Consider the following 22,949-nt stretch of genomic DNA (forward strand, 5'->3'; position numbering starts at 1 on the left):
ATTTATTTCTGATCTGATCTTCATGATTTCTTTCTTTCTGCTAACTTTGGGGTTTTTTGTTCTTCTTTCTGTAATTGCTTTGGTGTAAGGTTAGGTTGTTTATTTGAGATATTTCTTGTTTCTTGAGGTAGTATTGTATTTCTATAAACTTCCCTCTTAGAACTGCTTTTGCTGCATCCCATGTGTTTTGGTTCATAGTGTTTTCACTGTCATTTGTTTACAGGTATTTTTTGATTTCCTCTTTGATTTCTTCACTGATCTCATGGTTACTTACTAGCGTATTGTTTAGCCTCCATGTGTTTGTATTTTTTACAATTTTTTTCCTTTAATTGATATCTAGTCTCATAACGTTGTGGTCGGAAAAGATTGCTGATATGATTTCAATTTTTTAACATCTACCAAGGCTTGATTTGTGACCCAAGATATGATGTATCCTGGAGAGTGTTCCATGAACACTTGAGAAGAAAGTGTATTCTGTTGTTTTTGGATGGAATGTCCTATAAATATCTATTAAGTCCATCTTGCTTAATGTATCATTTAAGGCTTGTGTTTCCTTATTTATTTGCATTTTGGATGATCTGTCCATTGGTGAAAGTGGGGTGTTAAAGTCCCCTATAATGATTGTGTTACTGTCTATTTCCCCTTTTATGGCTGTTAGCATTTGCCTTATGTATTGAGGTGCTCCTATGTTGGTTGCCTAAATATTTCCAATTGTTGTATCTTCTTCTTAGATTGATCCCTTCATCATTATGTAGTGTCCTTCTTTGTCTCTTGTAATAGTCTTTATTTTAAAGTCTATTTTGTCTGATATGAGAATTGCTACTCCACCTTTCTTTTGATTTCCATTTGCATGGAATATCTTTTTCCATCCCTCACTTTCAGTCTGTATGTGTCTCTAGGTCTGAAGTGGGTCTCTTGTAGACAGCATATATATGGGCCTTGTTTTTGTATCCATTCAGCCAGTCTATGTCTTTTGGTGGGAGCATTTAATCCATTTACATTTAAGGTAATTATCGATATGTATGTTCCTATTCCCATTTTCTTAATTGTTTTGGGTGTGTTACTGTAGGTCTTTTCCTTCTCTTTTGTTTCCTGCCTAGAGAAGTTCCTTTAGCCTTTGTTGTAAAGCTGGTTAGGTGGTGCTGAATTCTTTTAGCTTTTGCTTGTCTGTAAAGGTTTTAATTTCTCCATCGAATCTGAATGAGATCCTTGTTGGGTAGAGTAATCTTGGTTGTAGGTTTTTCCCTTTCATCACTTTAAGTATGTCCTGCTACTCCTTTCTGGCTTGCAGAGGTTCTGCTGAAAGATCAGCTGTTGACCTTATGTGGATTCCCTTGTATGTTATTTGTTGCTTTTAATATTTTTTCTTTGTATTTAATTTTTGATAGTTTGATTAATATGTCTTGGCATGTTTCTCCTTGGATTTATCCTGTTTGGGACTCTGTGCTTCCTGGACTTGATTGACTATTTCCTTTCCCATATTAGGGAAGTTTTCAACTATAATCTCTTCAAATATTTTCTCAGTCCCTTTCTTTTTTTCTTCTTCTTCTCGGACCCCTATAATTTGAATGTTGGTGCATTTAATGTTGTCCCAGAGGTCTCTGAGACTGTCCTCAATTCTTTTCATTGCTTTTTCTTTATTCTTGTCTAGTAGTTATTTCCACTATTTTATCTTCCCAGGTCTCTTATCCATTCTTCCTCAGTTTTTCTGCTATGGATTCCTTCTAGAGAATTTTTAATTTCATTTATTGTGTTGTTCATCATTTTTTGTTTGCTCTTTACTTCTTGTAGGTCCTTGTTAAATGTTTCTTGTATTTTCCCCATTCTATTTCCAAGATTTGGGATCATCTTTACTATCATTACTCTGAATTCTTTTTCAGTTAGACTGTGTATTTCCTCTTCATTTGTTTGGTCTGGTGGGTTTTTGCCTTGCTCCTTCATCTGCTGCATATTTCTGTCTTCTCATTTTGTTTAACTTACTGTGTTTGGGGTCTCCTTTTTGCAGGCTGCAGGTTTTTAGTTCCCTTTGTTTTTGGTGTCTGCCCCCAGTGGGTAAGGTTGGTTCAGGGGCTTGTGTAGGCTTCCTGGTGAAGGGGACTGGTTCCTGTATTCTGGTGGGTGGTGCTGGATCTTGTGTTTCTGGTGGGCAGGGCCACATTCGGTGGTGTGTTTTGGGGTGTCTGTGAACTTAGTATGGTCTTAGGCAGCCTCTCTGCTAGTGGGTGGGGTTGTGTTCCTGTCTTGCTAGTTTGGCATGGGGTGTCTAGCACTGGAGCTTTCTGGCTGTTAGTGGAGCTGGGTCTTAGCATTTGAGATGGAGATCTCTGGGAGAGCTCTTGCTTATTGATATTATGTGGGGTCAGGTGGTCTCTGCTGGTCCAATGTCCTGAACTCAGTTCTCCCACCTCAGAGGCTCAGGCCTGACACCAGGCCAAAGCACCAACATCCTGTCAGCCGCACGGCTCAGAAGAAGAGAGAAAAAAAAGAAAGAAAATTAAAATAAATAAATAAATAAATAAATAAAATTTTAAAAATATTAAAATAAAAAACATTTTTAAGTAATTTAAAAGAAAAAGGAAGAGAGTGACCAAACCAATAAACAAATCCACCCATGATATGAAGCACTAAAAACTATACTGAGGTAAACATAAAAATCAGAAACAAGTCAGTTGCAAACAGCAAACCCTAATTGTACAGTTGCTCCCAAATTGCACCACCTGAATTTTGGGATGATTCGTTGTCTGTTCAGGTATTCCACAGATGCAGCGTTCATCAAGTTGACTGTGGGCATTTAATCCATTTCTCCTGAGGCTGCTGGGAGAAATTTCCCTTTTTCTTCTTTGTTCGCACAGCTCCTGGGGCTCAACTTTGGTTTTGGTCCCACCTCTGCATGTAGGTTGCCTGAGGGCATCTTTTCCTCTCCCAGACATGAGGGGGTTAAAGTAGCAGCTGATTAGGGGGCCATGGCTCACTTAGGCTGAGGAGAGGGAGGGGTACGGAGTGCGGGGTGAGCCTGCGGCGGCGGAGGCCAGCGGGATGCTGCAGCAGCCTGGGGTGTACCATATGTTCTCCCAGGGAAGTTGTCCCTGGATCATGGGACCCTTGGCTGTGGCAGGCTGCACAGGCTCCCGGTGGGGGGAGGTGTGGATAGTGACCTGTGCTTGCACACAGGCTTCTTGGTGGCTGCAGTAGCAGTGTTAGCATTTCAGGCCCATCTCTGGTGTCTGCGCTGATAGTCATGGCTCTCACCCATCTCTGAAGCTTGTTTAGGTGGTGCTCTGAATCCCCTCTCCTCATGCACTCTTAGGCAGTTCCAGACTTTTTCCCAGACTCCTTCTCATCTAGCTGCAGTGCACTAGCCCCCTCAGTCTGTGTTCACGCAGCCAACCCCAGTCCTTTACCTGGGATCTGACCTCTGAAGCCCGAGCCTCAGCTCCCAACCCCCACCATCCCTGGGGGGTGAGCAGACAAGCCTCTCAGGTTGGTGAGTGCTGGTCGGCACCGATCCTCTGTGCGGGAATCTCTCTGCTTTGCCCTCTATGCCCCTGTTGCTGCACTCTCCTCCGTGGCTCCGAAGCTTCCCCACCCCCACCACCTCTGTCTCCACCAGTGAAGGGGCTTCCTAGTGTATGGAAACTTCCTCCTTCACAGCTCCCTACCTGAGGTGCAGGTTCCATCCCTATTCTTTTGTCTCTGTTTTTTCTTTTTTCTTTTGCCCTACCCAGGTACATGGGGAGTTTCTTGCCTTTTGGGAGGTCTGAGGTCTTCTGCCAGCGTTCAGTAGGTGTTCTGTAGGGGTTGTTCCACATGTAGATGTATTTTTGATGTATTTGTGGGGAGGAAGGTGATCTCCATATCTTAGTCCTGCGCCATCTTGAAGCACCCCCAGGAATGCTTTTTCAAGAAATTCTTTCTACCAGTATTCCCTTAATGTTCCTTTGAAATATATAAATAATTCCTTTCTAAACAGAACAATTTATATTGAAATGAAAAAATGAATGGGACTGCAAACGAATTAGAAAGAATAATCTCTTAATTTGTTATAATAAACTTGTTTTTATGAAAGGAGTTCATTAGGCAAGGTGATAGAGAGGGAGATGAATTTTAAGTGGTCATGGCTATAGTTAGCTACACAGTAGTTTGCCAGGTGGGCAGAGGTTCTTCATCTATTACCTACTGTAATACTCTTTCACTGGATGTAATGTGACAATAATATAAATTGACTAATTTTTATCCATGTCACCAGAAATGCTTTGTTCAGGTGCTTTGTTCAGCTGCCCCCTTCAGAGGGCCACTTAGGGAGGCTCTGCCCTAGCCTAAGGGTACTACCATTGCCAAGAATATTTTGACCTCCTCCTTGGAGATGTTTTCAGGGCTTTTTGCACATTAATTTGAATGTCTGCCATGGTTCTAAAATGTCATCCTTTGAGGATGGATTTAGTATTTTAGAAATGGTCAAAAGGTCCAGACTTATAAATAATATATTGGTTTCAGTTAAACACCAGCAAGGGCCATAAAGGAACATAACTGAGTTTTTTCGTATGACTAGAAAACTAATTCTTGAAAGAATTCCAGAGGAGAAGTTTCAGATATCTTTGGTGTTTGGAAGTATTAGTGAAATAACAAAATATTCTCATGAGTGAACAGCTTTGACAACCTATTTATCTGAAAGTTAAAAATTATGGTGTGTTGATTTAAAAAAAAAGAAAAAAAGGGTGGTCTTACAGGCGTGATGCACAAACTGGCAATCACAGCAGTGGGCCCTATTCCTGTCTCACACGAAGTTTATGATATTCTTTAGGGTTTTCCACAGTATCTTAGAGTAAATACTTTATACTATATGCTCACCCTTTAAAATCCGTGTAATGTTAAAGTAGCAAAATGTTTATGGATAAACATTGAATTTCAAATAAATATTAATGTTTAAAACCAGTTTTTTGTCTTTATGCTCCAAATAACCACTTGTCCAATGTAAGAAACAATGTAATGAATGTTGTAATGAATATATTTAAAATCCCTTCAATCAGATCTTTTAGTATTCAGTGGTAGATCATTGATGCATTGAGGTGGTAGTCTGTGTATCACACTTTAGGCTTCATTATGTTGAAAGAGTGATGTTCAGACTATTCTCTATGTATCATAGACCTTTTCACTGGTTTTAGACACAAATATCACTATTTATTGATGCGTGAAGAAAGAAGCAAATTTTAGGGAAATCTGTGTAGTATTATTAGAAAAATTAAGTTCAGTGTGGGATGATATTACAAGAAGTCTTCTGTAGCACTGTATTAGAATGTTGGTTTTTCTTCCTTTACATCATCCACAAATATTATAGTCTTAAAATAATTTTTAGTTTCTACCAAGAAATATTTTTAAATGAGTTGGTCACAGGGAGAAGATGGATTTTTTTTTTCTCTTCAGTGATATTGAATAGTAGATAATGGGCTTAATGTTTAAAATGGGGATTTCTTGGGCTTCCCTGGTGGCGCAGCGGTTGAGAATCTGCCTGCCAATGCAGGGGACACGGGTTCAAGCCCTGGTCTGGGAAGATCCCACATGCTGCGGAGCAACTGGGCCCGTGAGCCACAATTACTGAGCCTGCGTGTCTGGAGCCTGTGCTCCACAACAACAAAGGCCGCGACAGTGAGAGGCCCGTGCACCATGATGAAGAGTGGCCCCCGCTTGCCACAACTAGAGAAAGTCCTCACACAGAAACGAAGACCCAACACAGCCAAAAATAAATAAATAAATAAATATAAAATGGGGATTTCTTTGCTGTAAGCAATTGCTCAGGGTTATAATTCTTGATTTAAGATTACACAGTATCTCATTTGTAAAGCTTCCACAGACTAATCCTATTAAAAATAGCTTCTTCTATGGCTCTACATATTTGCATACTGTATATTTATTGATTCATTTAAAGGTGTTAAATGTTGTTAAAAGAGATTATGTACACATTGTTGGCTAACCTATAACGTATCCTGTCAAACTAGTTTTAAAGTAAAGAAGCTTTTCCCACATTTTTCACTGGGAATTTCTGAAAGGAGTCAAATTTTCCTATCCTGTTGGGCAACTTTCTCTCTTTCTGCTTTGTAATCATTGTAGTTTTTGAAGGGGAAATTTGAGGAGGATACTGATTTGTTATATTTTAAATATTTATTTTTAAACTCCATAGGTTATCCTGTCATACCAAAGTACTACTCCGTGCCAGCTGATTTTGTAGAAGATGAAAAAAGAAAACCTGGCAGCCAGAAGCGATTTCCTAGCAACTGTGGCCGTGATGGAAAACTGTTTCTTTGGGGACAAGCCCTTTATGTCATCGCAAAACTCCTGGGTAAGTGAAGAAGATCGGGAACAGTTTTTTTTCTTATTATCAAGTCTTTAGAAATAAGTATGTCTTTGTTGACATTGACATTCTTTTTGGATTTGGGTGGTGTTTCATGCTGTTAAGAGGTCTTGGGGGAGTTTCTTAGCATGGAAAAGTACATTAATATGTCTATTGCACTGAACGATGATGGATGTTTCTGGGAAGAAAGTCAAATAGGTGTGGGTACCACTATGATCATTTTGGGCTGCATTCAGCTTAGTAGATAGGGTGCTAGCAGAAGGCTATGGAAACTTTGAGTCTCTTTTATAAATGGAATACAGTTGTGATTTAGTATAACAGTCATGCTTGGTCATACCTGTAGTAAACCACTTGCCAAAAGGAATCAGGTGTCTCAAAGTTCTCTTCTTTCCAATAAATACATGTTGGCAGTTTACTCAGTGAGGTGGAGGCATAATGGAGCCATTATTCATAATTCTTTGAAGAATTGTTTTTCAGCTTCTCCTAAAACTTCAGCTGAAGTATCTTTGGATACATTGAAATGAATATTAATTTAATGCACACAAAAAAGCATTATGCATCTTGCTGTACCATTCCTTGCTAAAATGTTTAATATTATTAGCATTTCCATCAAAAAGGTTATCATAATAGTCAAAATTTTTTTATGACAAACAGATTATGAAACAAGCTGACTATAAATTCTGTACCTGCACTAAAAGAACTGCTTACTGTGTGAAATACTGTTATTGTCTTTGTTGTTCTTAGTATTACTGCATAAAAGCTAAATTTGTTTGTGCTGTAAGAATAATCATCTTTGGTTCCTTTTTACATTCCATTAGGGAAGAATATTTCAAAGTCCAGATTTCCAATTCAAGCTTTACACAAATGATATATAAGAGCAGACAGAAGCTATTCAAAGAAGAGAAAATTAAGTTAATGCTGTCTTCAGTTTGCTCATTTCCTGACTATATTTTCTGCATCTCCATATATACTTAATGCTAATTTAAGAACCTGTAGAAAATTTTCTTCTTTAAAGGGACAGCTCTTTGATAAGGAGTTGATATTATTTATGCAGGTTTTGCTTTAAGATTTTCCAAAAGAAAAAAAGAACATACATAAGCTAGTTTTCTTAGAATCAAGCCAAGTTGGTAAGATTATCTCTGGTTAGAATTTTATTTCCATCTTATTAGCATGAATACAAAGAAGCCTTGTTGATAACCAGCTAAGTAAAACATATTTTGGTGGAGGAGTGGTTAATCTATCTAAGGACAAGAATTTTAACATCAGAATCTTACGTTTCTGTATACTACACTTGGAAACAAATGAGCATGATGAAATGTTTCTGTGAGTCTGAGACTGAAAACTGGTACCTGGGATATGGGATTTGAGATCTAAACCTTCTTCATCTTGCTTTTTGCTGTATATCCAGCTTGGGGTTGATACAGCTAGAAAGATTGCTATTTAAATAAAGCCTATGGATAAAATCAAGGCTAATGAATTGGGAATGCAGAATTGACCATATTCTATATAAGCAGATTGAGCTTTAAAACACAAAGATTGAAAACAATATCAGTCAGTAACAAAACATTGGACCTTCCTTACTCCAAAATAAATGTATTGAATGTAGACAAATTTTGAGTGTAGATAGCATTTTCTTATGTTAAGACCAGAGTGAACAGAAATAATCCAGGTCATGCCTTCATCTCTGTTTTATGACCATTTTGAATAAGAAAGAGCCTTCAAAGAAACAGTTTCTCTTTTGCCTGCTGCAGTTCTAAAAAGGCAGTAGAGGACATGAGTAGGTGTATTGCAGACTACGAAACCACATACTTATCTCCTGCTAGAAAAAGAAATGCTGCATATTAATTAGCACTGTGACCTAGCTGTGTGTCATCTGGTTAACAACTCACTGGTTAAAATGAATAAGGTCTCAGAAGATTGAATCATTTAGTTGCTCTTGACTATTGTATAACTGTCTCCCCCACCCAAGAACCATCAAACTTCTATGGATGTTATTAAGATTCCACACACGACGTTTACTAACAAAGTCTTATTTATTCATTAAAGGAGCCTCAGTTGGATATCTGCTTAACAACATTTTGTGGGCAGTTAATTGGAATTACATGAGCATAATAGAACAGTAAATCTTTAAAAAATTCTGTAATATATGGCTTTCACTAATTCAGTCCAGTTTTTAATTGGTGAAATTTAATAATATTTTGCTCTATGTATGCCTTAGTTAATAATTACACAACAAAACTATGTGACTTTTATGTTAGAGCAAAAAGACTCAATATGCTGTTTTCTGGCCCAAGGCCTGAACTACCCATTGTGTTCTTAGAAAATAGTTAATTATTACAGTAATTTTTTTTCTTTAGAAAATTTAGACTTTTAGAAAATCAGTGTTTGCTATAATATATGTAAATAAATCATAAACAAGGAACTACCACGTGAAAAGGGCTTCCTTGCTTATAGTACAACAGCAGTTGAAGACATTGCCCTCATTCTGGTCAGTGCCCCATAAAAAATGCTCCATCTCAGAAATCTCTTTAGGAATTTAGTGTTAGGAAACACTGTCTTCCCTCACTGAACTAGTTTTCTTCCTTGAAACTGCAAATACATTATTTTTATTGTAGAACAACTTTACTGAGGTAAAATTACATACATTTCACCTACTTAAAGTTTACAGTTCAATATTTTTTAGCATATTCACAGAGTTGTGCAACTATAACCACAATCAATTTTAGAATATTGTCATCAATCCCCCCCCCAGAAAAAAACCCTATACTCTTTAGCAGTCACTCCCCACATACCCCTAATCACTTCATCCTTCCCCCTAGCACTAGACAATCATTAATCTACTTTCTATTTCTATAGATTTACCTATTCTGGACATTTTATATACCTCAAATCATATAATGTATGGCCTTTATGACTCACTTTTTTCACTTAGCCTGTCTTCAAGTTTCATCCATGTATTAGCACTTTGTTCCCTTTTTTTTTTTGTCTGCACCGCGCAGCATGTGGAGTCTTAGTTCCCCTACCAGGATCGAACCTGTGCCCCCTGCAGTGGAAGCGTGAAGTCCTAACCACTGGGAAGCCGGGGAATTCCTGCACTTCGTTCCTTTTTATGGCAAAATAACATTCCATTGTATGGATATACCACTTTTGATTTATCCATTCATCAGGTGATGGACATTTGGGTTGTTTCCACTTTTTTTTTTTTTTTTTTGCGGTATGCGGGCCTCTCACTGTTGTGGCCTCTCCCGTTGCGGAGCACAGGCTCCGGATGTGCAGGCCCAGCGGCCATGGCTCACGGGCCCAGCCGCTCCGCGGCATATGGGATCCTCCCAGACCGGGGCACGAACCCGTATCCCCTGCATCGGCAGGCGGACTCTTAACCACTGCGCCACCAGGGAGGCCCTGTTTCCACTTTTTGGCTGTTATGAATAATGCTGCTCTAAACTTTCATGAACAAGTTATCGTTTGACATATGTTTTCATTTCCCTTGGGTATATACCTAGGGGTGAAATTGCTGAGTCATATGGTAACTCTGTGTTTAACATTTGGAGCGCTTCTAGACTATTTTCCAAAGTAGCTGTGCCATTTTACCTTCCAACCAGGAGTGTATGAGGGTTCTAATTTCTCTACATTCTCTCCAACCCTTATTCTTGTCTTTTTTGATATTAACCATCCTAATGGATATGAGGTGTTATCTCATTGTGGTTTTGATAAGCATTCCCCAAATGACTAATGTTGTTGAGCATCTTTTCATGTGCTTATTGGTATATCTTCTTTGGAGAAATGTCTATTCAGATACTGTGGCCTTTTTTTTTTTTTTTTTTTTTGCGGTACGTGGACCTCTCACTGTTGTGGCCTCTCCCGTTGCCGAGCACAGGCTCCGGATGTGCAGGCTCAGCAGCCATGGCTCACGGGCCAAGCCGCTCCGCGGCATGTGGCATCTTCCCGGACCAGGGCACAAACCCTTGTCCCCTGTATCTGCAGGTGAATTCTCAACCACTGCACCACCAGGGAAGCCCTGTGGCCATTTTTAAATTGGGTTATTTTTATTGGGTCTTTTTGTTGTAAAGTTGCAAGAGTTCTTTATATATTCAAGATACAGGTCCCCTACAAGATATGTGATTTGCAAATATTTTCTCCCATTCTGTGGGCTGTCATTTTGCTTTCTTGATGGTGTCCTTTAAGACACAAAAGCTTATCGCTTTGGCAAAGTCCAATTTATCTCATTTTTTCTTTTGTTACTTATGTTTTGATGTAATTTCGTCTAATACAAAGTCACAAAGATTTACTCTTATATTTTCTTCTAACAGTTTTATATTTTTAACTATTACATTTAACTTTTTAAATCTATTTTGCATTTATTTTTGTAGGTGGTGTGAAGAAGAGGTCCAGCTTCATTCTTTTGCCTCTGTATATTCACTTATCTCAGAAACTATTCTTTTCCCTGTTGAATTGTTTTGGCACCCTTGTCAAAAATCAGTTGACCATAATGTAACAGTTTATTTCTGGACTGATCAGTGGATCAGTCTGTTCCACTGATCTCTGTCTTTATGCCAGCACCACATTGTCTTAATTACTGTAGCTTCTTCCTTTCAATCTGGATGCCTTTTATTACTTTTTCTTGCCAAATTTCTCTGACTGGAACCTCCAGTACAATGTTGAATAGAAGTGGCAAGAGTAGAATCATTGTCTTGACTCCTGATCTTTGGAGCAAAGCATTCCATCTTTTACCATTGAGTGTGACATTAGCCATGGGTTTTTCATAGATGCCCTTTTTCAGGATGGGGAAGTTCCTGTCTATCCCTAATTTGTTGACTGCCTTTTATCATGAAAGGATGCTGAATTTTGTCAAGTGTTTTCTGTGTCTACTGAGATGGTCACGTAGTTTTTATGTCCTTTGTCCAATTGATATGGTGTATTACAGTAACTGATTTGGGGAGGTTAAGCCATTCTTGCATTTGTGGGCTAAGTCCCATTTGGTCATGGTATGTAATCATTTTTATATGTTACTGGATTTGGTTTGCTAGTATTTTTGTTGAGTAGTTTTGTGTCTATATTCAGAAAAGATTTTGATTTGTGATTTTCTTCCCTTGTGGTGTCTTTGATTTTGGTATTAAGGTAATACTGGCCTGTTAGAATGAGTTGAGAAGTGTACCTCTATTATTTTTTGGAAAATTTTGTGAAAGACTGGTTTTAATTCTTCTTTAACCATTTGGTAGAATTCATCAATGAAGTCCCATGGTCCTGAACATTTTTTGTGTGGAAAGTTTCAGTCACTACTTGTTACACATCTGTTCATATTTTCTATTCCTTTTTGAGTCAGTTTTGGTAATGTATGTATTTCTAGGAATTTGCCCATATCATCTAGGTTATCTAAATTGTTGGCATACATTTTTTCAGAGTATTCTCTTTTAATCCTTAAGGTTGGTAGTAATATTCCTAGTTTCATTCCTGATTTAGTAATTTGAGCCTTCTTTCTTTATTTCTTGGTCAGGCTAGCTAAAGGTTTGTCAACTTCTGAGTTTTTCAAGAATCTACTTGGTTTCATTTATATTCTGTATTGTTTTTCTATACTCTATTTCATAAATTTCCACTCTTAATTTCCTTCCTCTTGCTTGCTTTTGATTTAGTTAGCTCTTTTTCATCTGCTCTTTTAATGTAGAATATAGATTATAGACTTGAGAATTTTCTGTTGTTTTATTTATTTTTAAATTTATTTATTTATTTATTTATTTATTTATTTATTTATTTATTTATGGCTTCGTTAGGTTTTCATTGCCATGTGCGGGCTTCTCATTGCAGTGGCTTCTCTTGTTGCAGAGCGTGGGCTCTAGGCACTCAGGCTTCAGTAGTTATGGCACATGGGCTCAGTAGTTGTGGTTCCCGGGCTCTAGAGCACAGGCTCAGTAGTTGTGGTGCATGAGCTTAGTTGCTCAGTGTCATGTAGTATCTTCCCGGACCGGGGATCAAACCCATGTCCCCTGAATTGTCAGGCAGATTCTTAACCACTGCGCCACCAGGGAAGTCCCAAGAATTTTCTGTTTTAATATAAGCAATTACAGTTGTCAGTTTCCCTCTGAGCATTGCTTTACCTAAATCCCCTAAGTTTTGGTATGTTGTGTCTTCTTTTTCAATCATCTCATTAGAAAGTATTTTCTAATTTCCCTTTTCATTTATTTTCTGACCCATTGGTTATTTAGGAGTGTGTTGTTAATTTTAGTATGTTTGTGAATTTCTAAAACTTCTCTCTGTTAATTGATTTCTATTGTGGTTGAAATCAATTTCAATTGATTCTATTTGAATAGAATTCTGTTTGAAATTCTGGTATTTCATTCTATTGTGGTTGAAGTATATACTTTGTATGATTTAAATCCTTTTAAATTTACTGACGCTTATTTTATGGTCTAGCATATGAAAGATATTACATGTGCATTGAGAAGGATGTATATTCTGCTCTTGTTGGATGGAGTGTTCTATAAACATCTATTAGGTCTAGTTGGTTTACAATGTTTATAGATACATTTTTGATCATGTCATTTCCCTTTTTTTTTTTTCAGCTGATGAATTAATTAGTCCTAAAGACATTGATCCTGTTCAGCGTTATGTCCCACTACAGAATCAACGTAATGTGAGCATGAGGTTTTCCAATCAGGTAAAGAGATATATAAAGATATTTTATTTCATAACTTAGACTCATCCAGACATTTAACACTTAATTGAAGAAGAAATTTTATTCTGAATGGGTTTTTATTGTTCCTTCTGAGGGCAAAGCTTTTCTGTATTCTGGTTACTTAAGATTTACCTGTGGTAAAGGGCTATTTGTTAATGAGGAAGTATGAGTGAGATGTGTCCCACGAGATGTCTCACAGGTAAACATTTTCACCTTCACAGTGGTTGCGTTTAAGGTGTCAGATGTCTTTGAGAAGATGCATAAGTATGGGTGGCATGGGGACAGATGAGATGGCTCTATTACTGAAGGGAGTGGGGTTCCATGAAAGGCCCCTCACTTGATATCTCTCCAGTGCTATGTCTCTGTGACAGGACTGAGTGACAGACAGAGCTGTTCTTAGTACTTGGTAACATGTCAGGTGAATAAATAGTTAAAAAATTTTTTTTTACATTTAGTAGCTATGGATTCAGACTGTGTTGTGTCAACAAAATAAGTGTTTGCAAGATCAGCAAGATTGATGTTGACTTGAGCAAACCCTCATGTATTAAACGATACCAGTAATGAGTATTGTTAAAATGTAGTGTGGATTGTTGAAATTGCCCGAGGAGAAAGGGAATGAACCTGAGTGTGTGCCTGGGATTCCAAGCACGCACTTATTAAATTTATTTAATAAGAATAGCATCAGCACTTACAGAAAATATGCTTACAAAATTGAAATGCTCCTTTTACTTTAAAAATATAACACATACACACACACACACACAAACACACACATAAATGCTTGTTTTAATGAGAGAAAGGGAGAGCCAACCAGCCTCATTAGTATCTTTAGTATCAATAGGTTCTCTCACACTGTTTCTCTGCTTCTTTTGCTGGTCCTCAAACAAAACATCTAGTTACTCTGAGTGGTTCATAGATGAGAAGCTTTTGGGAGATTTGTAAATAAATGTTAAGATTTTCTCAAGAACATAAGATGCCTATGTTAATATGTGATAGAAATTTTACACTGGCCTATTAGTTCCCATATAAGGCAGGGATTTGGCCTTTATCTTTATTTACCACTCATCTCAGTGGAATATATTTACCAGTCGGTAAAGTGGAATATATTTAACTTCATGTTACCTAGTGCTGTGAGTCTGAGCCATTTTAAGACTAGTGTGTATCACTTACATAGCATGTGTGATGCACTTCCAGGGTGATGAAATCTCAAAGCCTTTTCTTAGAATGTAAAGTGACCTATTTGTCGCAGGTTTGAGGTGTGGGGGCAGGAACCAGAGAACATCAAAGCACACAGCTAACAAAATCAACCATTTAAACACTTCTTCCTTGACCCATATAAGGAGGGCTGTGGGTTATATGTAATTTTTGAAATACAGTGTTCTTGCAACTCCTTCTCTCCCACTCAAGAAGGCAGAGTACAAGTGACTGAGAGTGAATTTTATAGAGAATTTACTCTAGGTATATTTTTTATATTGAAATTGTTTTCTTTTTTCTTCTTATTTTTTTTTTTTTTTTTTCCGGTACGCGGGCCTCTCACTGTTGTGGCCTCTCCCATTGCGGAGCACAGGCTCCGGACGCACAGACTCAGCGGCCATGGCTCACGGGCCCAGCCGCTCCACGGCATGTGGGATCTTCCCAGACCGGGGCACGAACCCATGTCCCCTGCATTGGCAGGCAGACTCTCAAGCACTGAGCCACCAGGGAAGCCCTGAAATTGTTTTCTAATGTTGCTACTAAATTATGTGATGTACCTCCCAGGTAGAGTCATATCCTATCTAAGAGCCTTGCTCTAGGGTCAGGACAGGGGCTTCTCTCCTGCAGCCATGTTGGGATTACATCCATGCATTGTATATAGTTTCTGAGAAGGAAATGATAGGAAAGATTGGCAGCAGAAAATTTCTGGGAGGTGTTATTGCCCCACCCTACTGGCAGCTTGGTTGTGGTGGTATATAAAATGGTGAGGTGCCTTTTCCACTTTCTCAGCCATTTAAGCAGTAGCTAAGACCTGGCATGCCCGTATCCATTGTTGGGGCTAGATGGCTTGGCTTGGTGAAATACGGAAGTCAGACAGGGCCCTCTGCCTGAAATGCTGGTGTCAGTGCCCTCTCAATCATGATTGACCAGGTCAGATCTTGAAATTAACTGATCTGTGGGGATTCACCCTGTCAAATGTCAGAAAAAGTAAGTAGAATAGTAAAGTTCAGACGTTTCCTGGAAACAAGAGAAATCCCTGCCTTCGAAGGAAGTTGTGTCCGAGGTCCCCAGGACTCACAGGACTCAGAAGCTGTTATACTCAACACTTACAGTTTATTACAAAAAAAGGAGAGAGGATAAAATTAGTGAAGGCACACGGGTCAAGTCCTGAGGAAACCAGGCACAAGCTTCCAAATATTCTCACCCAGTGGAGTCATGTGAGACACAGTTATTCAGGAATGATGTATGACTACATATGCAAAGTGCTGCCAGCTAGGGAAGCTTGCTCAGGCTTGAGCATCAAGGGTTTTTATTGGGGGTCAGTTGTGTAAGCGTGTAGCATGATTGACTGCAGTTACTGAAGCTCTAACCCCCCCCCCCCCAGAGAAAAAGCAGATGTTCACCATAAATCACATTGTTAGCATAAACCATCTAGACAAACTGGAACAGTATGGCCCAGCACCTTAGGCATGCAAAAACACTCCTATCTGACAGAACATTCCAAGAAGCCGGAAAGCCCATCCTGAAAGCATGCCTTTCTTGGGAATTTTCAAGATTTAAACAACCCAGGCCTGCTGGGCCAGCTTATTCCTTCACAGAAGGGTTATGGCAGAAGGAAGTCTTCCAGAATCCAGAGAGCTGTGAGTGTGCCAGAACTGTAGGAAGGTCCACTCCTTCAAGTGTGCATGGGGCTATTGGCACATTGCAAATCCAAAACATTGAGGACTGAATTGGCAGCTGTTGATTTTCTTAACATTACCCTTAGCAAATTTATTTTTGTAAAAGGGAAGTACTTTTGTATCCGGGGTTAAGGCTGATGTTGGAAAAAGGTATCAGCTGGGATGACCCTCCTCAATACTCTCTCAGTAGTCAGGAGTTGCTGTTTTCTCTTGATGTTACTTGGAGAATAAAATTCCCTTTTATAAATAAAGTTTAGAGGAGTAGAAAGAAATGCATTATTAGCAGTAGCAGATATACTTTATAGTATTGTGAGATTTTGACCAAAAGAAAACAAGAAAACTTTTGCAGACCTTAGAATGTATGTTCCTAGAGACCAGAGACCATGTTTTATTCACTTTTGTAGCTTCAGTATCTGTCATAGTACTGTAACACCTGTCATATAGGAGGTTCTCAGGGTTTAACTTGAATGTTTGAGTGTGCTTGATGGTATATGTGGGAAGAAGGTATGTCATGGAAAATCGTGGACTTATGCAAATATCTCTAAATCTATTTCTCTAATTCTGACCTCTTTCCTAATATTTAAACTTGAATTTCCAACTACCTAGTGACCATCTCTCCACAAATCTAGTCTTTAAAACCCAACATTTCTGGATGTATATGTAACTCTGTCTCATTGAGTTGTATACATTATATATGTACAGCTTTTTATATGTAAATTATATCTCAATAAAGTGGTTTAAAAAATTTTTTTAATGAAACCCAACATTTCTAATGCCAAATTTATCTTCTCGCTTCAAAGTAGCTCTTTTCTCCATAGTCCCTACCTTGGATAAAGACCATCTTCAATACTCCTTTCTCATGCCAGTAGCTCTTACATTTAGGTGGTTATCATATTGGCTCTGCCTTCAAAGTAGCATCTACATTTGTCTCTTCATATTTATCCCCACTGCCATGTACCACTCAGACTTCATTACTACTCAATGGCATGGTTTTAATAATCTCTCTCTGTCTTCAGTCTCTCCTCCTGTTTATTCTCTGTGCTTGAGAACACATGATCTTATAAAGTATGGATTCATTTATGTTGTTTCCTGAAAACCTTCCATGACACTCTATACTGCCTACAGGGTAGAGTCTAAATTCCATATCCTCATACAGTCACCTCATTTCTGTGTTTTTCACTTATATCTTGCAATTTCTCTAAATTTCTCCCAACCATCCCTGTACTATGATCTCAGCCAATTTGCTCATCTAATATCACAACTCACCCTCACCCACTCCCAGGCCTCCACTCTTAGTACAACCTTCATCCTGAAACCCTGGCCTCTTTTTCAGACAGGATCCTTTAAAAGCCTATACAGTTCCTCTTCCTTTAACTACATATAAAAGTTACATAGATGCATTTTGTAAAAAGTGAAATAATATAGAGGAGATTACAATGCAATTACATTGTTACATTTGGTAGTATTAACTATGTAATTTCCCCATTTCCAGAAAAGCCTTTCTTTTTTTTTTAAACCAGATCTGTCTTCTAAATTTTTGAATAATGTAAATGTAACCCTTAAAGAAAGTCATGAGGTAAAAGTCAATTGTGCTTAAAACTCCTTTAAATATTAAAAACAGTATTAATATCAAGAAGTGGGAGACAGATCTAATAAATTATTATAAATCTATGATGGGATTAAAAAGAATGTGGTAAATTGACAAATGGCACAAGAAGTGGATTATAATAAATGCTCAGTAAACATAAAGTAAAGGGTAGATCACAGAATGGTGGGTTAAGAATAATCATATTGTATAAAATAGGCTACTTATGAGTACATGTTTTATCATACAAAACTGGCTAGTTCTGGGAAAGGGAGGAGGTGATCATAAAGACTGACTTTTTGAACTTTTATTCATATAATATACACTTGTATCTTTTGTGCATGCTGTTGATTTGTCATATACTGGTTTGCATTACTACTTTTTTAATAGACCATTTAAAATTATTGCAAAATATTCAAATATAAAATGCCAAGCAGTATAGTAAAAAAAAAAAAAAAAAAAAGTCTATTGTGTTTATCCCAACTTCTACCATTTCATCATTCTTTCCTTTCTGAATGTCCCTGCCTTCTTCTGTTGTCATTTTCTTTCTGTTCGCATAGCTTTCTTTAGACATTATTTATGAGTAGGTCTTCTAGCAACAAATTTCTTAGTTTTCCTTTGTCTAATAATGTCTATTTCCTTTTCATTCCTGAAGGCTACTTTCATTAGATGCAGGATTCCTGATTGACAGTTGTTTTCTTTCAGCACTAAGAATGATTGTGTACTTCTGGCCTCCATAGTTTCAGATGAGAAATCCCTTGCCAATTCAAATTTGTGTTCTTCTACAGGTAATATGCCATTTCTCTTGGCCTAAGTCTCCTTATGCCACTGGGTGGACGGCCAGGAGATAACAAACTCAGCTGATGCAGGTGTATCGGCCCGCTTGCTGGTTTCCCAAGGGTTGGGTAGTCTTGGCACTGCTGAGAAGCTGCTGCTGTAGGCTGCTCAGAATTCCATGCTGGTGCACTGGTTGTGGAGTGGAGGTTGGGATGGCCCTTGGAGCTTTACTGCTGCTATCCTAGATGAATTGGACCACCCACTAAAACCTGATTTGTGGAGCAGGGGTCAAGACAGCTCACTGGGGCTTCTTTGATGATGCTACAGTTGTGTTGGCCCATCAAGTGCCCTGGTTGTAAAACAGAGGTTGGGTGGGCCCACTAGGGCTTTGAAGGTGCTGCTGAAGGCAGATTGGCCAACTAGTACCTCAAGTAGAGGAACTAGGGTTGAATCTCCCCACTTGGTCACTGTTGTGGTTCTTGTTTCCCAGTCCTTTGGCCAGAGAGAACAGACTATTATTGCTTTTGTGTTTATTTTTTTGTCTACGCCTGATGGTTGTTTCAGGCTGCAGGCCTCTACAGTGCTCAGCCCAGTGTGTATGGGATCTTAGGAATCTCACCACATTGCCATTCTTCAAGTCCTGGGGTTGGTTCTTAGCCAGCCAAGTCTACTGCCTTCTTTCCAGTTCTCAGAGCCCTTGACTCATTATCCACTGAATTATTTCCAGGGTAAATAATTGTATTTAGAGGAGGAGGGAAAACTGAGTCTGGGCTATCTTGTTCTTTCTTGCCCCTTTTTTTAATGGATAATTTATCTTCATAAGTCTTTCTATGAATAAAAATTAAGAGTTAAGATCTCTTCTGTTCCTTGAATAGTCTTTTTTTCTGTAATTTAAAAAAATAATACTTGCTATAATTTATTGAACATTTATTTTTTAATAAAAGCTTTATTGAAATATAATTTACATCTGATACAATTCACTAATTTAAAGTGTACAATTCAGTGGTTTTTAGCATATTCATCACAATAAATTTTAGAATATTTTCATGACCCCAGTCACTCTCCACTTTCTTCAACCTTTCTCTCTCTCCCTACCCCAGCCCTAGGCAACTACTAATCTACTTTCTGTCTATATGGATTTTCCTATTCTGGGTATATCATATAATGTGTGGTACTAGATTTTTTGTGACTAGATTTTTTTCACTCCACATAATGTTTTCAAAGTTCATCAGTGTTGTAGTATGTATCCGTATTTCAGTCCTTTTATGGCGAAATAACATTTCATTGTGTGTGTATACCACTTTATTTATCCATCCATCTGGTGAGGGACATTTGGGTTGTTTCCACTTTTTAGCTATTGTGTCTAGTGCTGCCATGAAGTTTTGTGTACAAGTTTTTGTGTGACATGTTTTCATTTTTCTTGGATATAATGGAATTGCTGAGTCATATGCTAATTTTATGTTTAATATTTTGAAGGACTGCAGGCTGTTTTTCAAAGCGGTTGCACCATTTTGCACTCCTACCAGCAATGTGTGAGGGTTCCAATTTCTCTACATTCTTGTCAACACTTGTTATTATCTGTCTTTTTTTTTTTTTTTTCGGTATGTGGGCCTCTCACTGTTGTGGCCTCTCCCGTTGCGGAGCACAGGCTCCGGACGTGCAGGCCCAGCAGCCATGGCTCACGGGCCCAGCCACTCCGCGGCATGTGGGATCTTCCCAGACCGGGACACGAACCCGTGTCCCCTGCATTGGCAGGCGGACTCCCAACCACTGCGCCACCAGGAAAGCCCTTATCTGTCTTTTTGATTATAGCCTTTTAGTGTATAAGAAGTGATATATCATTGTGGTTTTGACTTGCATTGCCCTATTTACTCTAGTTACTAAAATCATTGAGCATCTATTCATATATTTTGGGGGGATATGTATATGTATCTCTTTGGGCAAATGTCTTTTAAGATATTGTGGTCATTTTAAAATTGGGTTCTTTGTCTTTTTTATTATTGTGTTGTAATTGTTCTTTATGTGTTCTACATATGAATTCCTTCTATTATTTTGAAATATTTCCTCCCATTTGGTGAACTATTATTCCAATTTCTTGATGGTGTCATTTGAAGCACAGACAATTTGCATTTTGATGAAGTCTGATTTATCTTTATTTATTTTTTTTGCTGTGCTTTTGGTATCATATCTAAGAAACCATTGTCTAATCCAGGGTCACAAAGATTTCTGCCTGTGTTTTCTTCTAATAATTTTATAGGTTTAGCTCTTACATTTAGGCCTCTGATCCATTTTGAGTTAATTTTTGTACATGGTATGTGGTAGGCATTCAGCTCCATTCTTTGTATGCAGATATCCAGTTGTCAGAGCACCATTTGTTGAATTTCCTGAGTGATCTTCTTCTTTTTTATTATTGTGGTAATATATGTATTACATGATATTTATCATTTTAACCATTCATAAGTGCACAATTCAGTGGCATTAAATACATTTGCAATGTTGCATAACCATCACTGCTATCTATACCCAAAATGTTTTCATCATCCCCAACAAAAACTCTGTACCCATTAAACAGTGACTCCCTCCACTCCCCTCCCTCCAGCTCCTGGTAACCTCTATTCTACTTTCTGTCTTTATGAATTTGTCTATTCAGGGTACCTCATATAAGTGGAATCATGCAATATTTGCCTTTCTATGTCTGGCTTATTTCAGTAAGTGTAATACCCAAGGTAATTTTTGTGTTTTACTAATGTGGTGTTTCTCTTTCTTCCTGTTGGTTATTTTTCACATACCTGGTGATCCTCATTTGTTCAATTGTGTATTAGGTGATAGATGATGGTCTGATTATTCTCAGTGTATTAAGTGGTCCCCTCCCCCTGTCCCCCAGCCCCAACAGGGAGTGAGGAAGACGTGATTGGGAGTTTGGTCTCTTGAGGATCCAGTGGGGAACAAACAAGACCCTCATTACCCTTGCCAAATGCCAGGATGTGAAGGGCTTTACTTTGAGGAAGTTATTGCCAACACTAAAAGCATTAACTCACCCCAGCCAGTTTGTTCAGTATGTTAAGAGAAAAACCCCGTTTTATTGTTTTATTGCTGACTGTGGCTCCTTGTGTGGGGCCTCAGCCCAGCCAATGTGGCCTTTATCAGTTCTGTGTCACGTCCCACTTCTCCTGTCCAGTGTTTCTGCAAACCAAGTACCCTCTGGGGCCCCTCTATTTGGTGGATCAACTCCCATAGCTGTGGCGGCATTATGGTAACGCTCTAAGTGGTATAGTTTGGTTATATAGGCTTCCTCTGCTCTGCTTTCTTCATTAATGCACTTCTATTTGCCATCTTTTACACTAGAAATGTGCTGAAATATCTGATTTGATGCCCCTTTTTTCTTTTTCTCTTTTTTGTTATGGCTTTAGTCTTTTTTGTTTATTTTTAGCATCTATATGGTCATTTCTGTGGGGTCTGGAGAGGAATAAGAATTGAGTGTATGTGCTAACGCCACTCTCTAGAACTAGAAGCCCAGGCCTCACTTACCATGCTTGAGTCTTCTCTCATTGTTTCTGTTAAATATCTTGTTCTCCAGACAGTATCTTGTTCTCCAGCCACACTCTGTGCTTCTTCAGATCTTGGTTGATGAACCTAACACTGGGATTTGAGCAGGGTAGATGTTCACTGAACAGTTGTGATAGCTCCAAGTAGATGCAAACCAAGTAAATTAAATGCCAGAATTATTAAAATTGGTAAAGAAACATGTGACGGAGAATAATTTATACCAAACTGTTATTTAATCTGTTCTTTAGTCTTGTAGATAGGGTAACAATGCCTGCTCCGCTTACCCCTACTTTCCTATGTCACGTTTGATTTGGAAAAGATAAATTATACAAAAGATCATATTATCTAATCATCCTATAAATTACTCCCTGAAAACAAGTCTTATGGGTTTAGAAGGCTGCTTTCCTATAACCCTTTGCATACACCATGTTATAACACTTGTCATGCTATTGTAGTTGTTGGTTTACATGCCTGCCTCTCTGGCAGGGGTACTCAGAGTAGGGAATGTGTCTTATTCTTTTTTGCCTTCTATCAGTCTAGTTTGTATTTGACAGGGCTAGAGAAAGGAAGTGAGAAAAATAGAAAACCACTATTGATTGTGCTTCTGATGATTATAGTCATTGTATGAACTATTTTATATGTATTATGTCTGATTTTAACACTTTTCTGAAATAAATATTATTATACCCACTTTACAGATAGATAATGCAAGTCTCAGAGAGGTTTGATAATTTTTCCAAGGTCACACAGTTGTCAAGTGGCAGAACCAATATGAGGGTGTTAACTGAAGAAGAAAAGGAGGAAGGGATGTCAAGCATGGAAGCAATGATTTTCATAATGGTATGAAGGAGTTAACAGAGGAAATATTTTGCTTCCTGGACAGCCTGGCTCAATATCGCATCACAGAAAAATAGTTTTTAGGAGACTGAGGGGCCTGTGGAAATGATCTGAAAAATTAAGTGGAAAGATGTTACATCAGTACAAAATGTATGCTGGGATACATTATATATAACATTTGTAATGTTAAAAGGATCTAATTGTTATTTTCTTCTTCCCTGTTAGCACTGGGATGAGACCAAGTCCACAAGTCTAACAGTTAGTAATTTTATTAGGGAGTTCCTTCTTCCTTATCCAAAGGAAGATACTTTCCAG

The 22,949-nt window shown here is 38.2% G+C and overlaps 1 protein-coding gene across 8 annotated transcripts in view; it reads left to right on the top strand.

Annotated features, from left to right (window-relative positions):
* The window catches only part of PHKB (phosphorylase kinase regulatory subunit beta), a 204,830-nt gene that overhangs the window by 103,879 nt on the left and 78,002 nt on the right, over nucleotides 1–22,949 (top strand). For all 8 annotated transcript variants that reach the window (XM_060085615.1, XM_060085609.1, XM_060085613.1 and 5 more), the window contains 2 exons: nucleotides 6,176–6,334; nucleotides 12,904–12,998. In XM_060085615.1, coding sequence (XP_059941598.1) covers nucleotides 6,176–6,334; nucleotides 12,904–12,998 — 254 coding nt within the window. The remainder of the gene's footprint in view (nucleotides 1–6,175; nucleotides 6,335–12,903; nucleotides 12,999–22,949) is intronic.

This window comes from Mesoplodon densirostris, chromosome 19 (assembly GCF_025265405.1).
Source record: "Mesoplodon densirostris isolate mMesDen1 chromosome 19, mMesDen1 primary haplotype, whole genome shotgun sequence".
Taxonomy (NCBI): Eukaryota; Metazoa; Chordata; class Mammalia; order Artiodactyla; family Ziphiidae; genus Mesoplodon; species Mesoplodon densirostris.